This window comes from Anser cygnoides, chromosome 7, assembly GCF_040182565.1.
Source record: "Anser cygnoides isolate HZ-2024a breed goose chromosome 7, Taihu_goose_T2T_genome, whole genome shotgun sequence".
NCBI lineage: Eukaryota > Metazoa > Chordata > Aves > Anseriformes > Anatidae > Anser > Anser cygnoides.
In genome coordinates, this window is record NC_089879.1 from 33,339,691 (window position 1) to 33,363,662 (window position 23,972).

Genomic DNA, 23,972 nt, shown 5'->3' on the forward strand with positions numbered 1-23,972 from the left:
ACTCGATATCCACTGTGTCCACATCCAGCAAGTCATCTTGTCATCACATAAAACAGCTACAAACAATGCTTTAACCATATGCCTATCGGAGAACACATTTGTATGTCAGTTCTTGAAGAGTTCCTGAAAGCTATGCGCATGACAAAAAAAAGTAGAGAAGAGCTCAGCTGTTCCACAGAAGCAAGCAGAAATAACCATGTAATTGCAGAAAATAAACATTTAGGAATGAAATACTAGCAACAACTATGCCAGTATGTAGCTAAATCAGTAGGGAGAAGCCAGAAACAGTTTTAGAATTCTCACATTTCATAATCTAATATGTAATTTCATAGTGTACCATGAAACACAGATAGCTAAACTTTACCTGCATACAAATGCGAGCTAGAATCAAGTGGCCGGGCCCAGAGAGTTGTGGTGAATGGAGTCAAATCCGGTTGGAGGCCGGTCACTAGTGGAGTCCCCCAGGGCTCGGTACTGGGGCCGGTCCTCTTTAATATCTTTATTGATGATCTGGATGAGGGCGTCCAGTGCACCCTCAGTAAGTTTGCAGATGACACCAAGCTAAGTGCGTGTGTCGATCTGCTCGAGGGCAGGAAGGCTCTGCAGGAGGATCTGGATAGGCTGGAGCGATGGGCTGAGGTCAACTGCATGAAGTTCAACAAGGCCAAGTGCCGGGTCCTGCACCTGGGCTGCAACAACCCCAAGCAGAGCTACAGGCTGGGAGATGAGTGGCTGGAAAGCTGCCTGGCCGAGAAGGACCTGGGAGTATTGGTGGATAGTCGGCTGAATATGAGCCAGCAGTGTGCTCAGGTGGCCAAGAGGGCCAACGGCATCCTGGCCTGTATAAGAAGCAGTGTGGCCAGCAGGTCGAGGGAAGTGATTGTGCCCCTGTACTCGGCTCTGGTGAGGCCGCACCTCGAGTACTGTGTTCAGTTTTGGGCCCCTCGCTACAGGAAGGACATGGACGTGCTCGAGCGAGTCCAGAGAAGGGCGACCAAGCTTGTGAGGGGTCTGGAGAACAAGTCTTACGAGGAGCGGCTGAGGGAGCTGGGCTTGTTCAGCCTGGAGAAGAGGAGGCTCAGGGGCGACCTCATCGCTCTCTACAGTTACCTGAAAGGAGGCTGTAGAGAGGTGGGGGTTGGTCTATTCTCCCACGTGCCTAGTGACAGGACGAGGGGGAATGGGCTAAAGTTGCGACAGGGGAGTTTTAGGTTGGATGTTAGGAAGTACTTCTTTACCGAAAGGGTTATTAAGCATTGGAACGGGCTGCCCAGGGAGGTGGTGGAGTCACCATCCCTGGAGGTCTTTAAAAGACGTTTAGATGTAGAGCTTAGGGATATGGTTTAGTGGAGTACTTAGTGTTAGGTCGGAGGTTGGACTCGATGATCTTGAAAATAGAGCCTAGATTTCCTGCATCTCACCTTCTAGTTATCTACCTACTAGCTCTGACTCTAACAGAGTGAAAGTATAATTAAATCAGTTCTTACTTGTGCAAAGCGTTCAGCATTTCTGTTCACTGTGAACTGGTAAGTTGTGTTTGGAAACTGAATGCTGACAGGGAGGATGGAGACATTGAAATGAAGCATCACCGATCTTTCCGGGCCATGAAATTCTGTGTCGTTCACCAAAACATCCAGCTGGAAGGAACGATGCTCTGTGACTGAAATACTTTTATTCAGCACCAGTTCTACAAAAGATAAGATTAGTCTATTATAAACCAACATTATCTGAGAATGTATTTTTTGATACTGTACTCCCCCCCAAGTTATAAATATCAAAGTTACTCCTAATAGGAAATGAAAGGAAATTAAAAAAAAAGAAAATGCAGTCCCATGGATTTATGCTCTGTGCTATACAAGATGTTTGAAGAGGTACTGAAAAGGTGATCTTCCATGCTAATGACCATGTTGAGAACCCAACCGTGGCTTAATCAAAACCTCTCACCTATCTGTACAATGAACATCACCCCATATAATCCCTATCCCAGAAATACACCATTTTTTCAGTACATGCTTAAAGCTCAGTGTTTTGCTTAATTTGAAATTTATCAGCTTTCTTTGGGTAAAATTTACAAAATGCTTGAAAAAGTTAAATAGCAACTGTCAATCATTATCAAACAACTTCTTTATTTGAAGAAAGAGACCTTACTGTACTCGTGTTGAGTTCCCCTCACTTGGCTGCCATTTGGGCTGAAGTGGATTTCATCAAAAATGTGCTCTACCCGAAATGTTTCATTTATCCACGGATCATCAGTAATGATGGTTCCTGTGTATTTCTTTCTGCTGCTTTCAAGAGGATAAATAGGTGTGGTGTCTGCATCACATACAGTTAGTGTTGCAAGGACAGTTCCCTGGAAGGAAATCATAAATGACATTGCTGACTGACCTTGAAGCTTTCTTCCCTTGACATGTGTTTGGGAGATTAAAATATTGGTCATATCAAAATTTTCAACTTTCACTTAGGCCCACTTTTATTCAAATTAATTTTAAATTCAGTTTACCAATATTTCACACTTGTTTGATTTTGTTTGTTTTTGTTTTTCTCCAGAAAATACGTAGGAGCATTTTATTAAGGCAGGTTAGTGTTCACAGTCACGTTCAGGGCCTAGGAAGGGAGAGTTTATCTGGCCTTAATGTTATTGTCACAACAATCTCCACTTAAGTAAGTTTTAAGTTTGACACTTGGATAAATTAGTGAGGAGCCACATGAAAACCTCAAACTGGACTGTCCCCAGTTGTGCAGCTAGAGTACTCAATCACTTTTTTTTTATATATATATATTTACATATACAATATAGTAAAATATTTATAGATTCATAACATTACATATTTAACATATATTAATTTTTATATTTTATATGTGTGTGTGTGTGTATATATATATACATACAAACACAGTACATCATTATATTGTAATCTAATCCAAATACAATCTCAAACTTTTAAGGCAGGAAATGAGTGCACGTGCACAGCTCTTTAATTGTATTTTTGAATGTACTATATTACAAATATATTTAATCAGTGTTATTCTACAAAACTACTAAATAAGCAGGTAACTAACACATGTACTTAAATGACAAGGAAATTCATTCACTCCGATCAAGCTTCACTTGAAATGACAGAAGTGGCCCGAATTGTCTGTCTTCTGCTTAGCTTACTAGATTGCCATTTTCTACCCGGACACTGAATGCACGCAGCCTTTAAAATTCTTTATTAGTAATGCTGTTATTTCAAGCTCATTTAGTTGCTAGAAAAGATTGACAGTTTCCAAATGTAATGGTTGTCTTTCTACTACAAACTCACAGTGAAACTCACCACATTCTGAACACTTTGCAGGCACATAATTTCAAAGATAATATTTCAATTTATAACACAGTGTTATGAGACCTTCGCCTTTATCATCCAGAGCTAAGTGAAACAAATACAGAATTCTTCCAAAAACGTGAAAAGGAATTGCGTTATATCCAGGCAAACATGGTGTGTTGTCAATGCTTGTTGTAGTCTGAACGTGGCAGCAAACTCCCCAAATCACTCTTTTCCCTTCCAGACACAAACATGAGCAAAACATACTTTGAAGGGAAATTTGACTGCAAAAAAAAATAAGGTTGCTGTTCTGAAACAAAAGTCCTGTCATGACAGATGCATCATTTAGGCCCATAAAGAAGTGCCTTATCTATATCATTGATGTATTAAGTTTTCCGACTGGAAGAGCCAAAAGCGCGCTTGTACTCTTCTCTACTGAAGCAATGTGTGTACATGTACAGGGGCACACACAAAGACATCCAGGGATTCAGTCCATTTGAAAGATCACCTTGGCACAGTAAAAGAGAATTGGGAGGAGACCATTAAAGTAAGATCCTGGCGCTCTCCTTTAACAGCCTAAAACTGGAAATGTTATCACGTTTGTAAGTGCAAAGTTTGTCTGCAGGGACAGAATCAACACTGCAGAGGATGAGCACTTCTCCTCACTTTTTGACACTGGTATGGCATCCTAATAACTGTTCTGAATGTGTTTCTTATATCTTGTAAGGATTCTCACATGCACCTGTTCTAACAACACTCAATTTCAGCCGCTTGGTGGAAACAACCCTGTAACAAATACAGTGTAGAGCTCTATATGGAAAGATACAATAACCCTAACCACAGTCTTGGCAATGGCCCATCCTGACCTCACAAATTGCTCATGTTTGTTTACATTATTCTTTCCTGACCCAAACTGTTGTTATTTTGGGGTCTGAATAAGATATAACAAGAGAGGCGTGGAAGAATTCTTCAGAATCACCATTTTACAACCACAGCTCTGAAGAGCATGGTGTGACCATGTGCTTGATGCCAATAACCGCGCCTACAACCACTGTGCTCCTTCTTCAGAGACCAGATCAAGGAGAATATTACCTCTTTTCTGTTGAACTCCACGACAGCATCTGCAGTATCAGTGCCATTAGGAAGGAAAGGAGGAGAGTCATCTTCATCTAACACATTTACCAGGAAAGGCACCTCAACCTGCATTTCCCTGAAGCCCTCTCTCACGGTACATTTGGCAATCAACTCATATCTCTCTCTCTCTTCTCGGTCTAGGCGCTGTGTCACGCTCACGCCGGTGGTGTTCTCATTGTATCGAAAGGGCATACCTTCGGCTGAAAAACATAGCCACAGTATAAACGGGGACAATCACTTCCCATTATAGGACTCTGTTTTCTTCTGTAATATTCTTCTACATTCCAGTAATCTATTTGGACATTTTGACTGCATGATAAAAGGCAGAGTCAGAAGTGAAACAAAAGAAAGTTGTGGGGCTATATTAGGGTAGACAGAAAACATGGAAGATCTTACACTCTAGAAGAAGCACAATTTAAAGCTCAGCATATTCCAAATCTGCTCTTGCCAGGTGAAAACTACTAAAACCCATCCTTTCCTTAGGGAAGGAGACAGTCCTCCTTCCCATCCTTTCTGTATAATTCAAAGGCAAAATGCTCAGGCTCAGATCACATTTGCAAGGGAATTTCCTTTAGAGAATCAACCTAGCAGATCTACTACAAGAGAGATCTTAATAGTGCAGCTGTTTGCCTTTATTGCTGGGACCCGAAAGATTCAGTTCCAGTTTTACCTGCCAGCAGTTTGTAGGAAATGCTGAGATTCTGACACAGATGATGAACTGAGGGTAACTGGAGCTGATGAAATGTGCCAGGTGGTTTATTCTCCTTGATGTGAAAGGAGAGATCCATTTCCGTGAAGCAAAGCTGCCTTGCTGTCAGTGAACTGCAAGCTGGTGCAGTAGCATTGATCAAGGAGAGGACAACTGTCGTACGAGGAGCAGAGTCACATTCCTTCTCTTGGAAAGGGTGGGATGAAAGGAAGACATACAGCATCACTTTTGATAATGTCATCCAGTTTCCTACAGCTTCAGAAAAAACACACCAGAAGAAATATTTTATGGACGACAAGCTATTTCTTTTACAATTTCTAATGTTCTAGCCCATTATTCCACAAACAACCACATAGTTCTATTATGTAACAGAAAAATTCTTGGATATATAATCTACTGGTTCAACGACCTTAAATTTTAATCCGAATAACTCTAGAAAGCCAAAAACCTATAGGTGTTACTACCCGTTTTATTATATAGAACATCACTGAATGGTGTCAATGGTTCTGCCTGTAAGGCACTGACATACAGTAAGCCACTACTAGTAATCAGCTTTATGATAGGACTGTTTTCAAAGGGACTAGAGTAGAGTGGGGTTGCAGTAGGGAAAAATAGTGTGCAAAATGGTAACAAATATTGAGGACAGACGCATAACTACTGTCATTTAAATAACAGTGCTTTGTGAATTTATACCAGTTGAGGATATGGATCAATTTGCTTATGTTTAGCGGACAATCTGCTTCATTGTTCTGAAATAGAAAGAGCTGGTCAAAATATAACTGACATTAAAATCAACCCATGACATCTACAAACACACCCTTAAGCTTTAATTATTTTGATTACCAGTGTTTTACTACAGACAGAATGATAGTATCTGTGACACAGCTAATTCACTTGAAAAGAGTCTATAGGTCACTATGATGTGAACAAAACAAGAAACCCCAAGACACTCAAGTTCTGGATAGCTATTCTTCCCTTGCTCAGTTACAAACTGCTATCTGGTATACATGAACACCAAGTACCAAAAATGCAGTGAAAATGGGTAAGATAACAAGCAATAAGCATGAAAAAAATAAAACAGTAAGTGTCTGAAGTTGAACATTTAAACATCAAGGCACCCAAATCAAAGGGTAGTGTTGATATATGGCCCTTAAACTCGACAGTTACTACAGACTTTCCAACAGCAGAATTTCTGCAAGTGATCACAGCAGTTGGCCATTAGCTCCTTACCCATTTCCTCCTCCACCATCTAATGATATCTAATTTCCTCATAGATCAAAATCACCAAAACCAATTTACTGCTAGAACATGAAAGAAAGGGAAAAACCTAGGGTAACTCATTTCTATAGTTCAACAATAAGCTTCTTTAACTAAACCAGATCTCAAGAGAAAGAGAGCTACACATAACTACTTCTTCCAAGAACTATTTGGTGTTACGTGCAAATTAACTCTGTGAATCCAAGTTACAAGACTTTGAGGGCTGTTTATATGAGAGTTAGAAGTAAACTAACTGCATTGGTCTGGACACTAAGCACTCAACACTGACAAAGTGGAATTGGCTCAATTCGCACCAGTAGTTGAACAAATTGCAAATCTCAGTGTAAAGCTGGGACTTATTGCAGCTGTGAAATGCAGGAAAGTGATTTGATGCAGTCCAACATTCCTGCTGTATTGGAGCCTGCAGAGAAAGCAGCTGGATCTGTCCCAGGTTAGCATTTGATTTAGTATGCATCTTGTTGCATTTGCTGTGGGTTTTGTTGGTTCTGGTTCCCCATTTTTAAAAGGTATGTGTTTTTTTCTCAAATTCAGTGGTCATAGGCTGATTGATAAATCTCATGATCCAAACAAACTTTCCTTTAACAACAGATACTTCAACAAGGGAAGCTAGTCGTGTACTTACACAACATGTTAAAGTCTTCTCTATCTATGCTCCTGCTGAGGTAGAGAAGTCCTGTTTTTTCTCTAATTTGAAACCAATGATTTTCATGGGATCTTGCTCGAGAAATGACAAGATTCTGGCACAGATGAAAGTGAGCTGCTTCTCCGTGTGAATCCCTCAAGGCATGGATGCGCAGGAGTGGTGTACCTGCTGGCTGATCAATGTAGACGTTCTCTGAGTACTCTTTCCTGGGGAAGTACAAACCAAAGGAAGCTGCAAAGGAAGGAACACAACAAGAGAGTTACTTGAAGTTAAAGGATTTTTGCACTGGCATTTTCGTAAGAGATGCATTTCCAAAGAATCGAAAGCATCGTTTTCTAAGGATTAAAGCAGCATTAAAAAATATGAGAAAAAGACAGATCCTCATCTGGTGTAAATCAGTCTAGTTTTGCTGCACTCAAGCCAGGGACATAAACTTCAGGTTTTTAGTGGTTATGTTCAAGTTACAAAGTCATCTACTGCAAAACTGCCTTGCTGTAAACATGGCCCAGCTTAAGCAGAACACTTAATGAAGCTCTGCTTGCCAGGTTTTACTTAAGTTCATATCTGTAGCTCTCATCTCTTCTTCCATTATCTCACAGATGATATTCAGAGAAGGAAAAAACCTCTGATGAAATCACACATGAAGTAAAAAAAACTGAACGCTTTTTCTGCTGAGAGAAAACACAGAAATGTATCAGTGGCTTTCAAACCTTTCCTCGGATTACATAAAACCTTTCTTACATGAAAGTCCTTTTCTGGCACCTTTCTAAACAGACCAGCATGATACTTTCCCCACGGAAAATAGGACTTGTTTAAAGAAAACTAACATGGGAATTATATATAAGTACTTAGATATTACCAATAGGAAAGCTCAGAACTGACTTGCCTGAACAGGGGAGGCAAGTATACACCTATTTGTAATACAATGAATGTGACTGACTGATTCTTCTTCCATTTTTTTCCTCTGTCACATTATAGACATTTGCATGTAGCAGGACCCAGCTGCCCTTGACGCCTATTTCTTCAGCTGGTATCATTTTACCAGATCACTTTGCAATGGCTTCTCCACCCCTTTCCTATGCCTCCGTTCCAACTGTACAGCTTGCAAAGCTGATGGCAGTAGAATGGGTGATACACATTGAGCGAACAGTCATTAAAAATAAGCATTAGAAGCACGGCATAAGCACGTTCTACTGAGGTGTCAGAAACACTAAAAAACCTGACAAAGCTCTGGATTGTGTAATGGTCATCAAACAGGACTACCCCAAATTCTTTAAAAAAAAAAGAGCTCTGTTATGTTAAAAATAAGTAAGGTTGAGGTGAGATTTTTGGAAATATAAGAGACAGGCTAACAACTGTATCCACTGCAGCTGGCTGAAAGAGGGCTAGTATCTTCTTTGGTTGCACAGGCAGAACAATGATGGAATTAATCTCAAAGATTTCCCACCTGTATCTTCTGTACACAGTGATACTCATGTACACTGAAATACTGGACCTGTCACTCTTGTCCTTCATCTGCACTGACAGCCTGTACTTGCTCCCATACAACAGAACCCTTGCACTTTGCAGAATTTTGCAGCATCTAACGTGATTTGATAAGGGGTAAGGCATATGAAAGGCTCACACATCTGCTGAACAAATGAAAATAATAACAATCTCCATATGGTACAAATACAAGACTATCTTAGCTAAAAATCAAGCCAGATACAAATGGAAATAATGGTAACACAGCAGTAAAATTGCGAATATAAAGCCAAAACATCTTCAAAACACCATCAGGCTATAGCACTTACTTATATTATTATTATCAGACCCATACAGTATTCTACTGAATGAAAAGGACCACAAACAAACTGCAAATGAGAGGCATCTAATTTCATTTGGAAATACCACAGAAACCACTCTACCTTGCAATGCTTCATGACATCAGTATGCCTGGATGCAATTACCTCCATGTGATTTACAGGGCCCCATTCGTCATTCTACATATACTTTGCAGTATTTGAATAAAGTGGTAAAATGATGCAGTAGATGAATTTGCTCCGAAGTAATTAATTCAAAGAAAAGCCAACAATAATTTTGTGAGAGTTTTAGAAAAGCAGTTTAACCAGTAACTCCTGAAGTCCCCTATCTGGAAGAAAACAATTACTTCTGATTCTGGCCCCATTACCACCTTTTTTTTGCAAGTTGGATTCCTGAACATTCTTAATATATTTCAAATCTCTTTCCAGTCTTGCTGTCTCTCTCGGTCTTTTTGGGTGCAGGAAAGGATGGGCAATCTGTACCACTAAAATTCCTAACAAACAGGTTCATTAATGAGCGGGATAAGGTGATACCCAAACAGCAAGCCCAGCCCCAGTCCAAATGAATAGATTTCCTTGAAGTATTTTCTATAAGATCGTGATTCTACAGTTATGAAAATAGGCTTATAAAGAATTAGCAACAAGATGAAGGAATTTTATTTCCTTATTTCTACAACTGAGGTGAACAATTCTAATGTGAGTGAGGAAGGTGTATCACAAACATCGCGTGGTGCAAGGACTAGCACTGTAGCAGAGGCAGAAAAGCATCTCCAATAAAAGGAATATATAGAAAGGAGAGTATATATAAGCAGTGTTGATCCATAAAGTGTGAAACAATACCAAAAAAAAGGAAAAAGAGTTGTAATTATTTCCCCACCTTAAAGGAGCGTGTTCATCTGTACAAGCACACAGATGAAGTAATCTTGACTGTCTGTCTATACACTAAATGTAGACTTAATAGCAGGTAAAGAGCCTTCACCAAGATGTGTGCACGCAGAGTCCTGCAACCACTGGTGCACATAATAGAGAATAGTTACACTGCAGCAAGCATTTGGATCACACCGAAGCTTTTGAAGTGAATCCCAGAAAAGACCCCACTCGCGTGGCTCTGGCTCTTCTCACAGAACCGTCTTGGAGCACCTGAACTTGATTCCTCCAGCCACATTCAGCCGCTGGAGCCGGATGAGAGCTGGTCCAACGTAAAAACCTCTGCAACATTGACAGTGTAAGCATCAGGTTGTTGGCACTGCTGGCTTTGCTCTTCAAATCTGGGTCTACGCTACATGCCAGCGTGTACACAGTCATGTTTAACTTAAAGTACCTTAATAATTATTACAGAATTAAACGTCTAAAACTTTTTATGCAAGTACACCTCAGCATCCTGACTGCTTGGCAAAAAAAAAAGAAAAAGAAAAGTATTTATGCTGCAGACTCCCTGAAATTCTTTGGTGTGTGTTCACAGGATCAGTCGTCTCCATTCTCAGAAAAACAGGGAAAAAATCCTGTAATATACAAATCTGATTTCTCTGTAGGTAACAGAAATGCAAAGCAGTGCTTTGTATTTTGAAAAGAAAGGATTCTGTCATAAAATAATTTAAAATTTGCATCAGTAATGTAATTAATGTAAAGTAATTAATTTGACTTTTTTCATGAATATAAAAAAAACACTTTAAGAAACTTGCTGCCACCTTCCTAAGTAGAAACATGATTTTTTTTTTCTCCCTTATTCAAACCTAAAAGCTGAAGAAATGGAATTCTATCAGAAGTGTTAGTTTTTAGTACAGAGCACGTTTCTACATTCAGGACAAGACCTTAGGATAGCTTTAAGTGATGCCAGTGGATCTTAAATACTATCATGTTTTACTTTAAGAAAAGGTAATTCAAGTGAAAAGATTTTACAGCAGTGTAGAAACTTAGATGTTTAAAAAAATAAAATAAGGAAGTTACAAATTCGATTTACCATGTTACTGTTATTGTATTCATCTAACGCTGCTGATCTTGAAATTACTGAGATATTGTAAAGTGGTTTCTGCCACCTTCTAATTCCATTTCAAGCACTGGAAGAGATGAGAGGTATGCGACAGACTGCCCAGGTCCCAACCACACTCTGCATATAAATTTTTGGGGGGTGATTTTGCAAGAGACTTTTGAAGCTGAAACGTAGCACCCACTTCTCTGAGTGGTGTTCATTCCCTTAAGATCTAGCAAGTTAAAACCAGATTCAATAAACTTGCCATCTGGTAAATACACTACAGGAGGAAGAAGTTCTGATCCTGGCCCCAGTACCTTGTGTCCTGAGAAGAAATCGATTCCGATGAATTTGTGCAAGCTTCCTATGGAAGCCAGATGGAATTTTTATTGAATCTGCCATTTAAACAAAGGTGAATTTAGATGGTTAAGCTCAAAACTGATGGTTAAAGTGCTTTTGCTTAGGAATTAAAAGCAGAGGAACATTTCACATCATAACCTTGAAATACACCATGGGAAGGTTTTGCTGTGTAACATATATGAGTAACATGCTATGTATAGGAGAGAGAATTATTGGAATATTTCGGCATGTCTGAATATTTTTGCTAACACAATGCTGCATCTGGCCTCTGTTCTGCAATCGGTGCAGAAAACATGGCAATCTCTGATAGATGAGCAATATAACATGATAATAGCGTATCAGTAACATACAGATGAGAAAAGTGATCGCGTTTAAGCGGATGTAATGCTGCTGACTAATAGCTCCTACAGGAAATAAATAGAGTTATGACAGCATTTTTGCAGTTCAAGGAGAGAAAGCAGATAAAAATGAGAGTGGAGAAATCTGATTATATATACTTTGAAGCCTTGATGTAAACAGAGCTTTTGAAATAAGGCAATTTTTCATGTAGCTTTTTTTCCAATCACAAATGATTAGGTCAATAATGTCTTTTTGGAAACAAATTGTGTTTGTTTATTTATTTTTTTTTGGTACAAAGTCTGTTGAAGAAAGATTGCGTATTTTTAATTTTTTACGCCTCCCACTGTAGACTTAAGTAGCATAGGTAGACAACTCTTGATGAAAACTATGAACACGGAATATAGCAACGTTATACTATTATCAATCATGAGGAGGAAAAACAATTTTTTAGTCACAAAATGAGGAGGCATGAAGTTTTTTTATTAGTAAATAGAAGACTTCAGTTTGAAAGTCTCCCAAACAATGTTTGCAACCTTATTTCAAGGTAAAACTGCTAACCTTGGATAACATGTTTTGAAGTGAATTATCCCAGTTACAAGCTTTGCTCTGGGAAAGGACATACTTAGGCCACTGAAAGATCATCTCAAGTCCATGTGGATGCTTGTATGTTTTCTACTGAATGAAAACCTTCACAATCCCACAGTGTCTGCTGGATTAACAGACACTTAGAACTCAAGCACTAGTTTGCGTCCTTAAGAAAATATAATGAAAAAAGTAAATCAGCAAAGTGGAAATGGAATGAGGGCTGGTTTTCACTCACCAAGTAATAGACACCTATACAATCAGTGTCTTGACAAAGTTTGGTCAGAGATCCCCAGCATTTTGGAGGACAACATGACAATTTATTAAGAATGGAACAGACCTCATGCAATCAAAATCCCTCATCAAAAATTGACGTGCATGTCAAAAAAAAAGGTACATTTCAACGTAATGATAGCCCTATCATTGTAACGTATAGGAGATAATGATGTAGATGAACATGGGAGTCTGCTGCTAATAATCCCCCATTTGCTGCACAGCATCAGATTTCAACAAGCAATTATCTGGCAAGGTTAGTTTTGTGTTCCTGAAATAATTACCTTTACTTTTGATGAGTAGCCATTATGTTCCATTACTAGTATTAATATACCCAATGTTTGATACATCAGAGAATGAGAGCAGCAATGCACTTGTATATTTTAAATTAAAGGATTCACCCACTTAACACCATTCCAACCCCTACAGAATTAAATAGTAAACTCACCCTTATAATCCAAAAAGTCAGTCATTTAGAAAAAAGCACTGTCACTGAATGGAAGGATAGTATGAAACAAAATGGGTAAAAACAACACTACGTGGACTACATACCCTGGGCAAGGTATTCAGGACACTATGTGCCATTTAACAGAGGCTGATCAATCCCACACAAATAAAAATGCTCCCGCCAGCATTTAGATGAATGGCTCTTCAGCCAGAGATGGTTTAACAGAGAGAACAATCTCCACCTTTATGCAGGGAATCGCTCCAACCTTTCCTCCGGTTCAGCAGCATGGTTTTAAATGAAGAACTCCTCACTGCACTATCCATCACTGCACTGGGACTCATTTAAAAGGTAATCACAGGAGAAGAACTATTTCCAATAGACTGGGCGACACATCACCAGAGGTAACTGCTCAGAGAAAATATTCACCAGGGCAAAACATAACAATGTTTTGTTAATAAATAGTAATAATAATTAATTAAAAAAAGCACCCTGAAAAGCTGTTGGAACACCTCTGAGAGGGACCAGCCAACAAGGAGCATCTCGGGAGCTCAGCTAACATCTGCAGCTCATGCCAGAACACGAGCTAACAGCTTCCTTTTTTAAGCCATGGCAAAAGTCTCAGTGCCAGAAACTGAAGCGCGTATGGAAGAGCGCAGTGCACACACTGCCCCTCGCTCGCCCATCTCCCCAGAGCCAGAAGGGGGCACAGCAGCATGGGGGGGAACGCATGCTGCTGCAAACCCTCCACGTGCCTGTGCAGCCAGGTGTCAGGGTGAGCTCCCTGACCCTGCCAGGTGTGCAGCCACCACCCAAAGGAGACTATTTTGCACAAATACAATTATTAAAGTATTTGCCTGGTATTATACAGAGAAGTACAGTCAAATTCTGCCCTTGCTTCACTGAGTTTGGGCTGCAGCGTTACTGCCCGCAGTATAAATCACAGCACATTCGAGAGTCACCAAAACAATGACAAATGGGATAACTGACAAACACCTAATTAACTAGCAAGCAATTAATGCAGCTCAGCAGCATGACGTTATTTTTAGGAATGTTATTTTAAGCTGATCATTACAGAAATTTTAACAGATGTGATGTGAACCAGTGAACACAGGAAACTGTTCTAAAGCGAAAATGAAATGAATTCCTGCTTTGTAAAGCTGCTCTTCCGGATCCTAGGTTAGAGTGGACTGGGTAAGGATTGCTGTAATGCTTCATGCACAATATTCTGAAAATATATTCAAATTTTACAGAGCTGTGTAATTGCTGTTTCACCTGTTGTGTGCATTTATTTGTAGCACAATTGCTACAGAAGAACAGAACAAATTTAAATGGCAGCAGTATCAGTGGAATACATGTGTTTTACAGAATACGACACCTCCAGAGGGAGCAGGTTCTTGCAAAGTGATGGCAAACAGAAACAGTACTTAACCAGAATATATTCCAGACCTGAAAAACTGGTCTGCTCTAAGCTAATTGCCTCTCGGGTGATTTTCCTCACCAGATTCCCATGATCATACTGAAAACAAACCTGGTTTTTGGACTGAAAACATAGAAATTACGTAGATACAAATATCAGATAGAAAACCTCAGTTGACCACCTGTATTAACCTACCAGTAAGGAAAAATGAGAATTCTACAAGACATTAATAAGTTAAATCTGCCAAAAGCCAAGAGATCTATCTGACAAGAATGGTTTCTTACAACATCAGTTATTTTAAACATAAATTTTAAAAAGTCAGGACAAAAAAACTGACCCTAAATTTGTCAGAAAGAAAACTATTCCAACTGAATTTCTGATAATTGTCAAGGTTTTGATTTTTTGCATTAATCCATGACTGACAAATGTGTATTTTTCACAAAGTAGGACTGTGACTCTCTAAAGTTCTACAAGTTCTCTCTGATGTCCACTTCAGACTGAGGTCAAACCCGTGCCTACACTCTCTTGTCAGAATCTACATTTCAAGGTAAGCTTTAGAAAGTCACTTTTCTGCTTTTATAAGAACCAAAAAAAAAAAAAAAAAAGCTTCTTTTCTCTTGCTTTCGTATGGTTTGTTATTATTTACTTTAGCAAGAAGGCATGTTTTTGATGCTGTGTTGATCTAAACACCAGTGACACTAAAACTTAAACCATTCTTCATAGAAACAAACAGGCACAAAAAGCTTCTGTAAGAGGTTGCAGGGTTCTTGCAAATTCTTCAGATCCTGATTCTGTCACACCTCATTATTTATGTGATTAAATAATAATGCTTTTTAAAATGTGGCTTAATTGCTTGAGAATAACTGGATATAATTTGGCTCAGTATGTGTATAAAGCTGAAATATAAGACAAGAAAACTGATGATTGTATCGCAGCACCAGTTATATTAATAAATGGTTAATAGAATTTATTTCCATCGGGATGCATTTACAAGGCAGTATAAAAAATGAAGATGACTTTCATTTTTATACCATTTCATTTCAGTTCTGTATGGGCACAATTTGTCTTGTTACATACATTTGGACATCCAATGACTTCTCTGTATTTTTCTTTGTCAACTAACCCTGAGTTCAAGAGCACTGCAGAGAAGATCTTATGAAGACTTCCCATGCTAAAAGCTACAAAACTTGGGGCTTTATTTGGCTTTGCTTACAGAAGGTGACAGGTAAAAATATTCACTTAATGCCTGTGAAGGTAGAGTGTATGTGCATACATACATAGATATATGTGTATCAAGATTATAATAAGATCCTAAAGAAAATGCTTGTTGGATTATGAATTTGTGAAAATATACACAAGTACACAGAGCTGTATTTTCAGCCACTTTTTTTTTTTTTTTTTTTTTTAAAGTTGTTCAGCTAGGAAAATTTGCAGGACTACCTAGAGGTGTCTCAGTCCGTTAATATACACAGATGCAAAAGGAAGAAACAGTTGCAATACAATGTCCCTATAAAAGGCTTTCCATACAGCTCAGCAGTCATCCGCAGGATCATAAAGCTTACAACTGTAAACATAAAAGAAATATTGATCCACAAATCCATAATGTCAATACATTATTTCTTGTATTACCTGATCCTGAAGTAGCATCTAAGTGTCTAATAATTATACAAACAATAAAAGAAACAGGATTATCAATAGGTTCAAACCGTATCCCCATGCAAAAGCTATACAGCCTTTTCTAACTTGAAGATGGAAGGCTATTTTAAAATATTTTAAGAAATTATTTTTCTTTTTTTGCATGAAATAATGCAAATCAGTTCTGTAACTGAATAGCACCTTATTCGGTGTGAATCTCTGAAGGAAAAGGAACACTAAGAAGAGAAATTTTTTTTAAAAGACTGTCTCAATCTTGGGAGGTATACAAAGGTTTCTGGCATCAGAAACAAAGAGGCATCTCTACTGAGATTACTTCAAGTACTTCCTTATCACGGGAAACAATCTTGTACAACACTAACTACTGTTGTTTGTTTTTTGTTGTTGTCATTGCCTTAAAACCCATGTGTCGGAACAGTAATGGTTCTTAACTTACTCTCCCTAGAGCAGGAAGTGGCTAGAGCTAGTGGCCAAGCTAGCACCACTCAGGACATACAAATAAGAGATCTTACAAGCAATCAGAAGTTCTTCATTTTAAATGGTTCTCTCTTTTCTGTAGCACATAGATTTATTTATCTTGAGATTATCAAGAAGAAAGGCAAAACTGAGAATAAGTGCTGCAATGCCATCACACTCTCAGCTCCATCAAAGACAGATTCTGCAAGCACCGATACGTGGGTCCACCATTTCTTTGCTTTTATCACTTTCAATGAACCCCAACAACCCAACACATCCCAGGTTCATTCATGGTGCTCATGTTTCTTGCACGTGGAATTATTCTACATCGTATTTTAAGAAATGCCAAGATAAGAAGGTAGACTCAGTCTGCTGTTTTATTTGCAGTTTTCAAAATAAAGAGCAATTTTCCTATTCACCCTCCATATGCACTCTCTAGTGAGTTCCAGAATGTGTTTATATATGACATATATGCGGAGGTTGTGATGCATGAGAAGCTAGAGAAGACCAGTGATGTATGGATCACTGTTCTGTGCTAAAAACGGGGCACAAGTTGTAAATCTCAACCATAAAATCCTTAATTAATAATGTAGTGACATACAAGTGCTCTAAACCGTTGTTATATTCCAATTAGCTTTCTCATATATTTGCTCCAAAAATGCTGAGCTCATATGCAGGGTAAATATTATAGCACTCATTTGGAGAACAATGTACTAAAAACTAAATACATTTAAACTGTGCAAAAAAATAGAAATAAATCGCAAGACAATCTCATCCATAGAAATTGTTCAGCATACTTGATAAGATGAAAGGATCATTGAGGATAAACCAAATAAGCTTAAATTAATTATTTTAGTCAGAATGACATCAGTATCGCAGTGCATTTCCTGCATTAAGGATTCAGATCACTGCTGCTTCTTTAATAAACACAAAAAATAGTAAATTTTCACAATCCCAAGTCATGAAAAAGAATGAAAAATAATAACTGTTGATTTATGACAAAGATTTGTATATGCACAAACTCCTGAGCTGCATTACCACTTTATCTCAAGTTTCCCCATTTCCTTTCCTCCAGCTGCACTTGATTCTGCATCATCAAAATGAATGCAAGCCTTCCTGTCAATTATAAATAGATGGAGTCAAGGCATCAGGGATCACTTTCTGACATTTCAGTGCAATTCAGCTGCTAATGACCACAAACACCTCCATTTCCTACTCCTAAGCATCTTCATAGGATAAGTACAGTCAAGCAAAATAAGTAAAAAGACTTCTCACAAATAGCTTTTTTAACTCATCACCACTCAATCACAACAATTAACAAGTGGTAACTTGACCAAATGGTAACAGTATGGCTTTGGGATAACTACATAATGCCTAACTCTTCTGAAGGGGATCAACAATGGTGGCTTCTCTACCTCAGCATTGGTAAAAAGGGGTCTGATTTTCAGAGAAAATGCATCACCTTCTTATTTTCTGAAAGGTGGATGAGTTTACTGCATCTTAATCAATTTTTACTTTGGATTCCCCACTGTTGCATTGGAAAAGCTATTTTCTATATTTAGCACAGATGTGTAAAAATTATCCTGCTAGACCTTACACAGTGACATGGGAAATAGCTCTGCCTGAATTGTGTTTTATCCATATCTTATACCGCTAGCTTCCCCCGTTTTCTCCAATCCATGCAGTTCATGAAAGAAAGAGACAGCAGTATCATTACCTCCTTACAGTAGGAGGCAATCAATGAAAACTTTTGCTGCTGCTTGTTGAAAATTTGCCAGAAAAACGCTAATGACAGGAACGTGCCCCTCTCACAGGAAAGTGCTCTATTATTAAGAGCTGCTATTCTCTTTCCAAACACTCAAGGGAGCTATGAGCTTGCAATTCAATTTCTCAGTCCAGGAAGTGAAATATCAGTGTAACTGTTAGCTTCATTTATTTATTTATTTAAAGTTTTGTCATGAATTAACAGTCCATTTTGGTTTATATTGCTATATTTTAGGTGATCTTTGAAATGAAATGCAGGAGGTAAGATGTCAATTTGCTACTTTTCAGTTTTAACTTACATTATTTCCATCTGAGGAATATACATATGCTTCAAATTGAAATAATGACATAAAATAACGTTACAACACCATCTGCGCTTGACCTTTAATATTTTCTTAAGTGCACTACAGACCTGCTTCTAAAATAGAATTAAAAAGCTGTATTACACCTGCCAACATAAAAATAGAAATAAAATAAAAAAGACAAGAAAACATCCTATCCCAGCTGTGAACATCACTGCTTAATAAAACAGAAGAACTTTTCCTCTGGGGACTTTTAATCATGACCGCACAGTAGCTAGTCATTATGCTCTTGTCTTAAAGCATAAGTGTTGTCAGCAAAATAGCAGAAATTGTATTGACAAGGCTTGGAAACAGGCTGACATAACACTAATGATAAGCATTTGACAATGACAGGTTTTTTTAGACAGCTCTTATCAACTAGCTTTAAGACAGAAATGAATTACTTCGTATTTCTGACAAGTTATAGGAATGAACCAGAGAAGTCTAAAAGAAATCAAGAATGATATTCAGCTGTAGAAGAAAGTGCCTCTAACTTTCCAAATCCACAGTACATTCTCATACCCTGGTACTCAGTTCACTTTTACAGAGCAGTGAACCTGGAGTATCAGAGGTCTTTATTAGAGTTCACAAAAGCTTTGTTTTCCTATAAGTGAACTTTTGGGCCTTAGCCCAGACCTTTTCTGCTGGGCATGCCAAACTAGCACACATTGCCAAGCAACCACAGACACTATACATCCCACCTTTATTTATTAAAGACTGATTTTGCTTATTTCATGGGTATCTCAATATAGGCGTTTAAAGTTTTTACTATAAAATTAAATCCTTGCCCCACACTTATATCCTTCACTGTTAGAACAAGAGATGGCAATTCCTTTATCATACAGTCAGTTTTGGTACAGGTTTCACTACCAAGAAAGAAGCAACATTATTGTTGGGAAACTTCTGATCACTTACTGTCTTTAATCATTAACAATGTCTACTACATACAGGTCTGAACTGAGTCCAGGGTTGTACTGATGCACACAGATAGCCCTTCATATTGACATTTATTCTGAACTATGTGTAAGACTACCAGAATAAGCACTCTGGTCACACGTTTTCACTGTAAAAGCCAAGTGTAAGTGACAGTCCCAGAGCTGAAGAAAGTACTGCAGTAGTTCACTGACTAGCCCCTGGGTAACCCCACACAAAAATAATATTTTTGATAGATTTTTCTCAAACGGTGAAATCAATGCTTTCTCTCCATTTTTTCTGCTCTTTTTACAAGCTGAAAAAACCTCCAATGGCATCTCAAGACACAAAGAAATACTCAAGTCTCATTTCAGCATGGTATTTCCATGCCCAATGTATCACGGCGTTTAGATTTTTCAACTCCTTTGCAAAGGTGCTTACCGCACCATTTCATCTAGAGCTCACATTTTTAATTTAAGCGTCAGCACAAGATCTCATTTCCTGTGCTTCCCCTTTTCCCCTGTCAAGGCAGTAACATTCACAGGCTAAAGGACTACAATAAATAACAAAAATAGAAGTTCAGACTTCAACTGAATACCACAGAAATATAAATTCGAACACGCATGTTGAGTCTGCTCAGAAACTTTTATCTGTGCCTTAAAAGAAAGGACACAAACACCTGAGCATGAACAAACAAACAGGGTTTTACATGATGGCTAAGACTCAAGTACTTGGACTTTTCCATGAATGCTTTTCCGTGAAATAGAGTTTCCCTGCAGCAAGAATGAATGGCTGGCTGGCTTGATGCTTTTTTCTCTGAGAATAAGTGTGTAGTTGTAGGAGCCTAACACAGTATAAGCAAGAGTAAGTCAGACATAACTAAGAAAAGTAAGAATATACCTTATCATTAATAGTTACTATTAAACTTCACGCCAAAAAGAGATCATAAAATACAAAGATTTATAACTCAAATTTCTGTCTATGCTACAACTACCAATAAAATACTTGCATTAGGCTGTACTCCTCCTTTCGTAAGCCTTCTCTGCTGACAGGATCAGGACTCAAGACTGAAGCTAAACTTTCCTAGAATTTGCAAAGTCAGCGTGACAGAAAGAAAGGAAATCAGGAAAAAAAACTTACTGGACTAAACTCCCAGGATTCTCATGCTACACTGGATTAAAAAAATACTGGAGAAAGAAATTTCAGATAAAAGTTCTTATTTGCAGATAAAATTAAAAAAAAAAAAAAGGAAGGAAGGAAGGGAAGAAGAAGGAAATACAAAATAATCTCTGCAATGTAATGAAATGTCCAAAACAAAATGTTACCTCTATCTTTGTACTCAGAATGTGAGCTGAATTCCAGAGATAATTCATATGGGAAGAAAAAAAACAAGTGACCTAATGTTTGGTAACCCAAGCCTTACTGAAAATTGTGCATGTGGTTCACAACACAATTCAAAACCATTTGGTTTCTGGTACAAAGGAACTGTCTGTGAATTGATACCCTCATGACACTGGTCCATATCCTCTGGAAGTACTCATTGTAGGTCTACCTCCAAACATTTCAGCACATCAGTTCCATTTAATGCTGCAAAAACAACTGAGGGAAGCAATTTATACAAAGGCTATCTGATCTGTTCCAAAGGTGTCTTCCCCACTAACAAGTATCATTTTGAGTGATAACATCACATATACATCATGTTTATATTATCTAAAAAATAAAATATGAAGAGCACTGAAAGCACTCAGCCTGCAGCTCCATCTCCTTTAATGCAAACACAATATACCACCCCTACTGAGAGCATGGCATTCCACTTGCATTTCATACTTGCTTATAAAACTGGGTGCTTCAAAAGGAAAACAATTAATGGCCATCAGATGCTTAGTTACATGGATTATAGGTAGCACTGAACTGAGAACGGAAACAATATATAAGGAGTAGACCTGCTATTTGCCAATGCTTTTGACTTATTTTCAAGCCTACCATCTCATTCATCTTTCTGGAAGAATGGAACCTTGAAAAACCACAGACTGACAACTATGTCTCATTAAAGGGTGCACAGTGTGCTCAGAAGTTTCCTTAAACACTTCAAGCTCTAAGGATCATGTGTTTTTCATCAGTCCTCTTGGGTCTTAGATTGGAAATAGTTTGAGAAGAGCTGTGTAGAAGGTACGTGCTAGCTGACTAGGAGATAATAGTTGGCATTGCTGCGCCAAGCCTCTTCAAATTTCATAAAGGAGTACCAGGGCGTTGAGCACTTCAGCTCTTCTCCTCAAAGACCACAGGTTAAACGCATGACTGACTTCATGCTTCAGTGCTGAAACTGTACCAGAGCATAGACTCAAATCGACTGACACGCAGACAGAACTTAAAAAAATACCTATTTTTAATACAATTACTGGCCTCATCCAAAGTTGCTGAGGTCAAGAACCCTAGAGACTTCACTAGGTTTGAGACTCGAGGCAACACCATGCAACTGCTCACTGATAGGATAACACAACAAATTTTAGCATATCTGCAAAATGTGAGAGTATGGGTGACACCTGAGGAGAAAAAAAGACATATGCTTGGAGATTGTTGCAAAAACATGTTTAGTCAAAAAGAATGCAGAACTGTTATGTTTTAAGAACTTCTACTAAGGAAAACGTATTTAAATGTCTCAGCTTCTACTCCCTGGGTAATGAAATGTGTTGTTTTAAACTTATTTGTCCAGAATTTAGGTTCAAAATTGTATTTGGACTATTAGCGCTATTCTAAGAGTTTAACAAGTTTAATGTGTTTCTCTGTAGCTATAAGCCAGTAATGTTTGGTTATTAAGGTTGGACAATATTCCTTCTTAAACCAAAATTAATGTAGCAAATCGATTATAATTCTTCAATGATCCCTATCCATTTGAATGAACACTGCTTTACCAAAAGGCCCAGTGGAGTCACTCAGTCTACACATCATTAAAAAGGACTTCATGGACCTACCCAACTCAAAGGTCTTTGGCTGACCTGATTTTGCCAAAATACTACTTTTAACAAAGATCACAATGCTTTGAGTCTCAAAATGAGAATGCTTGGTTACTTATATTTTATTTTGTATTGTACTTTATATATTTGATTGGCGAACCTCAGAAAGGATCTCGCATGTTGCTGCAGTGATGATCAACAATGTAATTTTAAAATTAGATTTATTCATTATGGGTTTAATTCACTTTTCTCTGAATAAAGCCAGAGTAAATCAACTTATACAGCTGTGTGAGCAAAATATAACTCTCTTCTGGAGCAACAGAGAGGGAGTAGAGTTGTACAGCAGACCTCCACGGTCAAGAAGAGAGCATGGATGACCTCCATGGCCATACAGCTCTGATCCAGAATGAAATGGCTTCCTCACCTGCAGCCTATTTTTGTTTCTTCAGCATTACCCAAATCTTGGCAGATTGGTTTATTTTTGAGACACCTTGTCCATCTCTAAGACATATCCAGTTATCAGTATCTTTTCCGCTATAAAGGAAAAGTATTCTCTTATATATTTTTTCAAAAAACAGTCCCTGTTACTCAGGATAATCTCTTTTACATTAAGCCCTAAAGAATGCTAGCCAAAAGACATTTTGCTCACACGGAGACATAACAACAGTCACAATATTATGTCCTAGATGTTGCTTTTGATTCAAGAAAGTTCAGAAAGTTAGATTCTGGTGAAAGACAACCTTCCTAGAAATGTTTCGTTTCACAAAATGAGAACCATCTGCCAAAGACACAGGATTATGTTAAAAGAGTAAAAGTAGCAACTTTTTCATGCAGCTATGGATTTGCTATCAATACATGCAAACATATATAAACAAAATCCACACTTAGTAAACATGTAATACAAACAGCACTATGTAGATCTTAATTAGAATCAGAAACATTTTTTTAAATTGCTTCTTTAAATTGCAATCATGTTTCTTCTGGAGCAATTTGGATTAAACCTGTCTCTTCAAGTATGCAGAATACCCTGTTTTCTAAAGCAATTAATTTACCCTGGAAAGTTCATAAGTGAAGCTGCTAGCTAACACTCAACACATCAATCATTACAGAGACCAAAGTCTAGTACATGGAAACAAAACAAGGGCAAGATTAATACTACTCATATTTCTATTCTGATTTAAACAATTTACATCAATTTCACGTTGGTCAGCCACAGGCTAGAGCGTGTAGTAGTAATACATGCTCATTCATGAACATGAATTCACATCTGGGAAAATCAAACAGAAGTAGTAGTACAAATACACACAGACTTTGAACTCTAATCTTTTAGCTACAGTCAGGAAACATTTAGCACACGTGCTGGGATATTGTTTTGAAGAGAGAATATTCATTTAATGAGTACAGATTTTATGTACAAACACATGACTACATCCAGTGGACCTAATAAAATTGTAGTTAGCCTTCCCTGTGTTAACTTTACGAAGTCTTATTTTCCCTGTAGTTTCACTCCCCTTCTAACCTCCTGTGCAGCTTTATATCCTAAGTTTTCTTTGAATTGTCACAAGACTGCCACCAGTAGCGTTCCAGAGCTCAGGCAAAGCAGAAAACCGTCTCTTGCCATCTGAATTCAGCTTCC

The 23,972-nt window shown here is 38.1% G+C and overlaps 1 protein-coding gene across 3 annotated transcripts in view; it reads right to left on the bottom strand.

Annotated features, from left to right (window-relative positions):
- RET (ret proto-oncogene) overlaps positions 1-23,972 on the bottom strand; it is a 94,710-nt gene that overhangs the window by 32,361 nt on the left and 38,377 nt on the right. For all 3 annotated transcript variants that reach the window (XM_013175507.3, XM_067000139.1, XM_048074796.2), the window contains 5 exons: positions 7,046-7,297; positions 5,107-5,400; positions 4,395-4,636; positions 2,149-2,350; positions 1,488-1,687 (listed from right to left, as the gene is read on the bottom strand). In XM_013175507.3, coding sequence (XP_013030961.3) covers positions 1,488-1,687; positions 2,149-2,350; positions 4,395-4,636; positions 5,107-5,400; positions 7,046-7,297 — 1,190 coding nt within the window. The remainder of the gene's footprint in view (positions 1-1,487; positions 1,688-2,148; positions 2,351-4,394; positions 4,637-5,106; positions 5,401-7,045; positions 7,298-23,972) is intronic.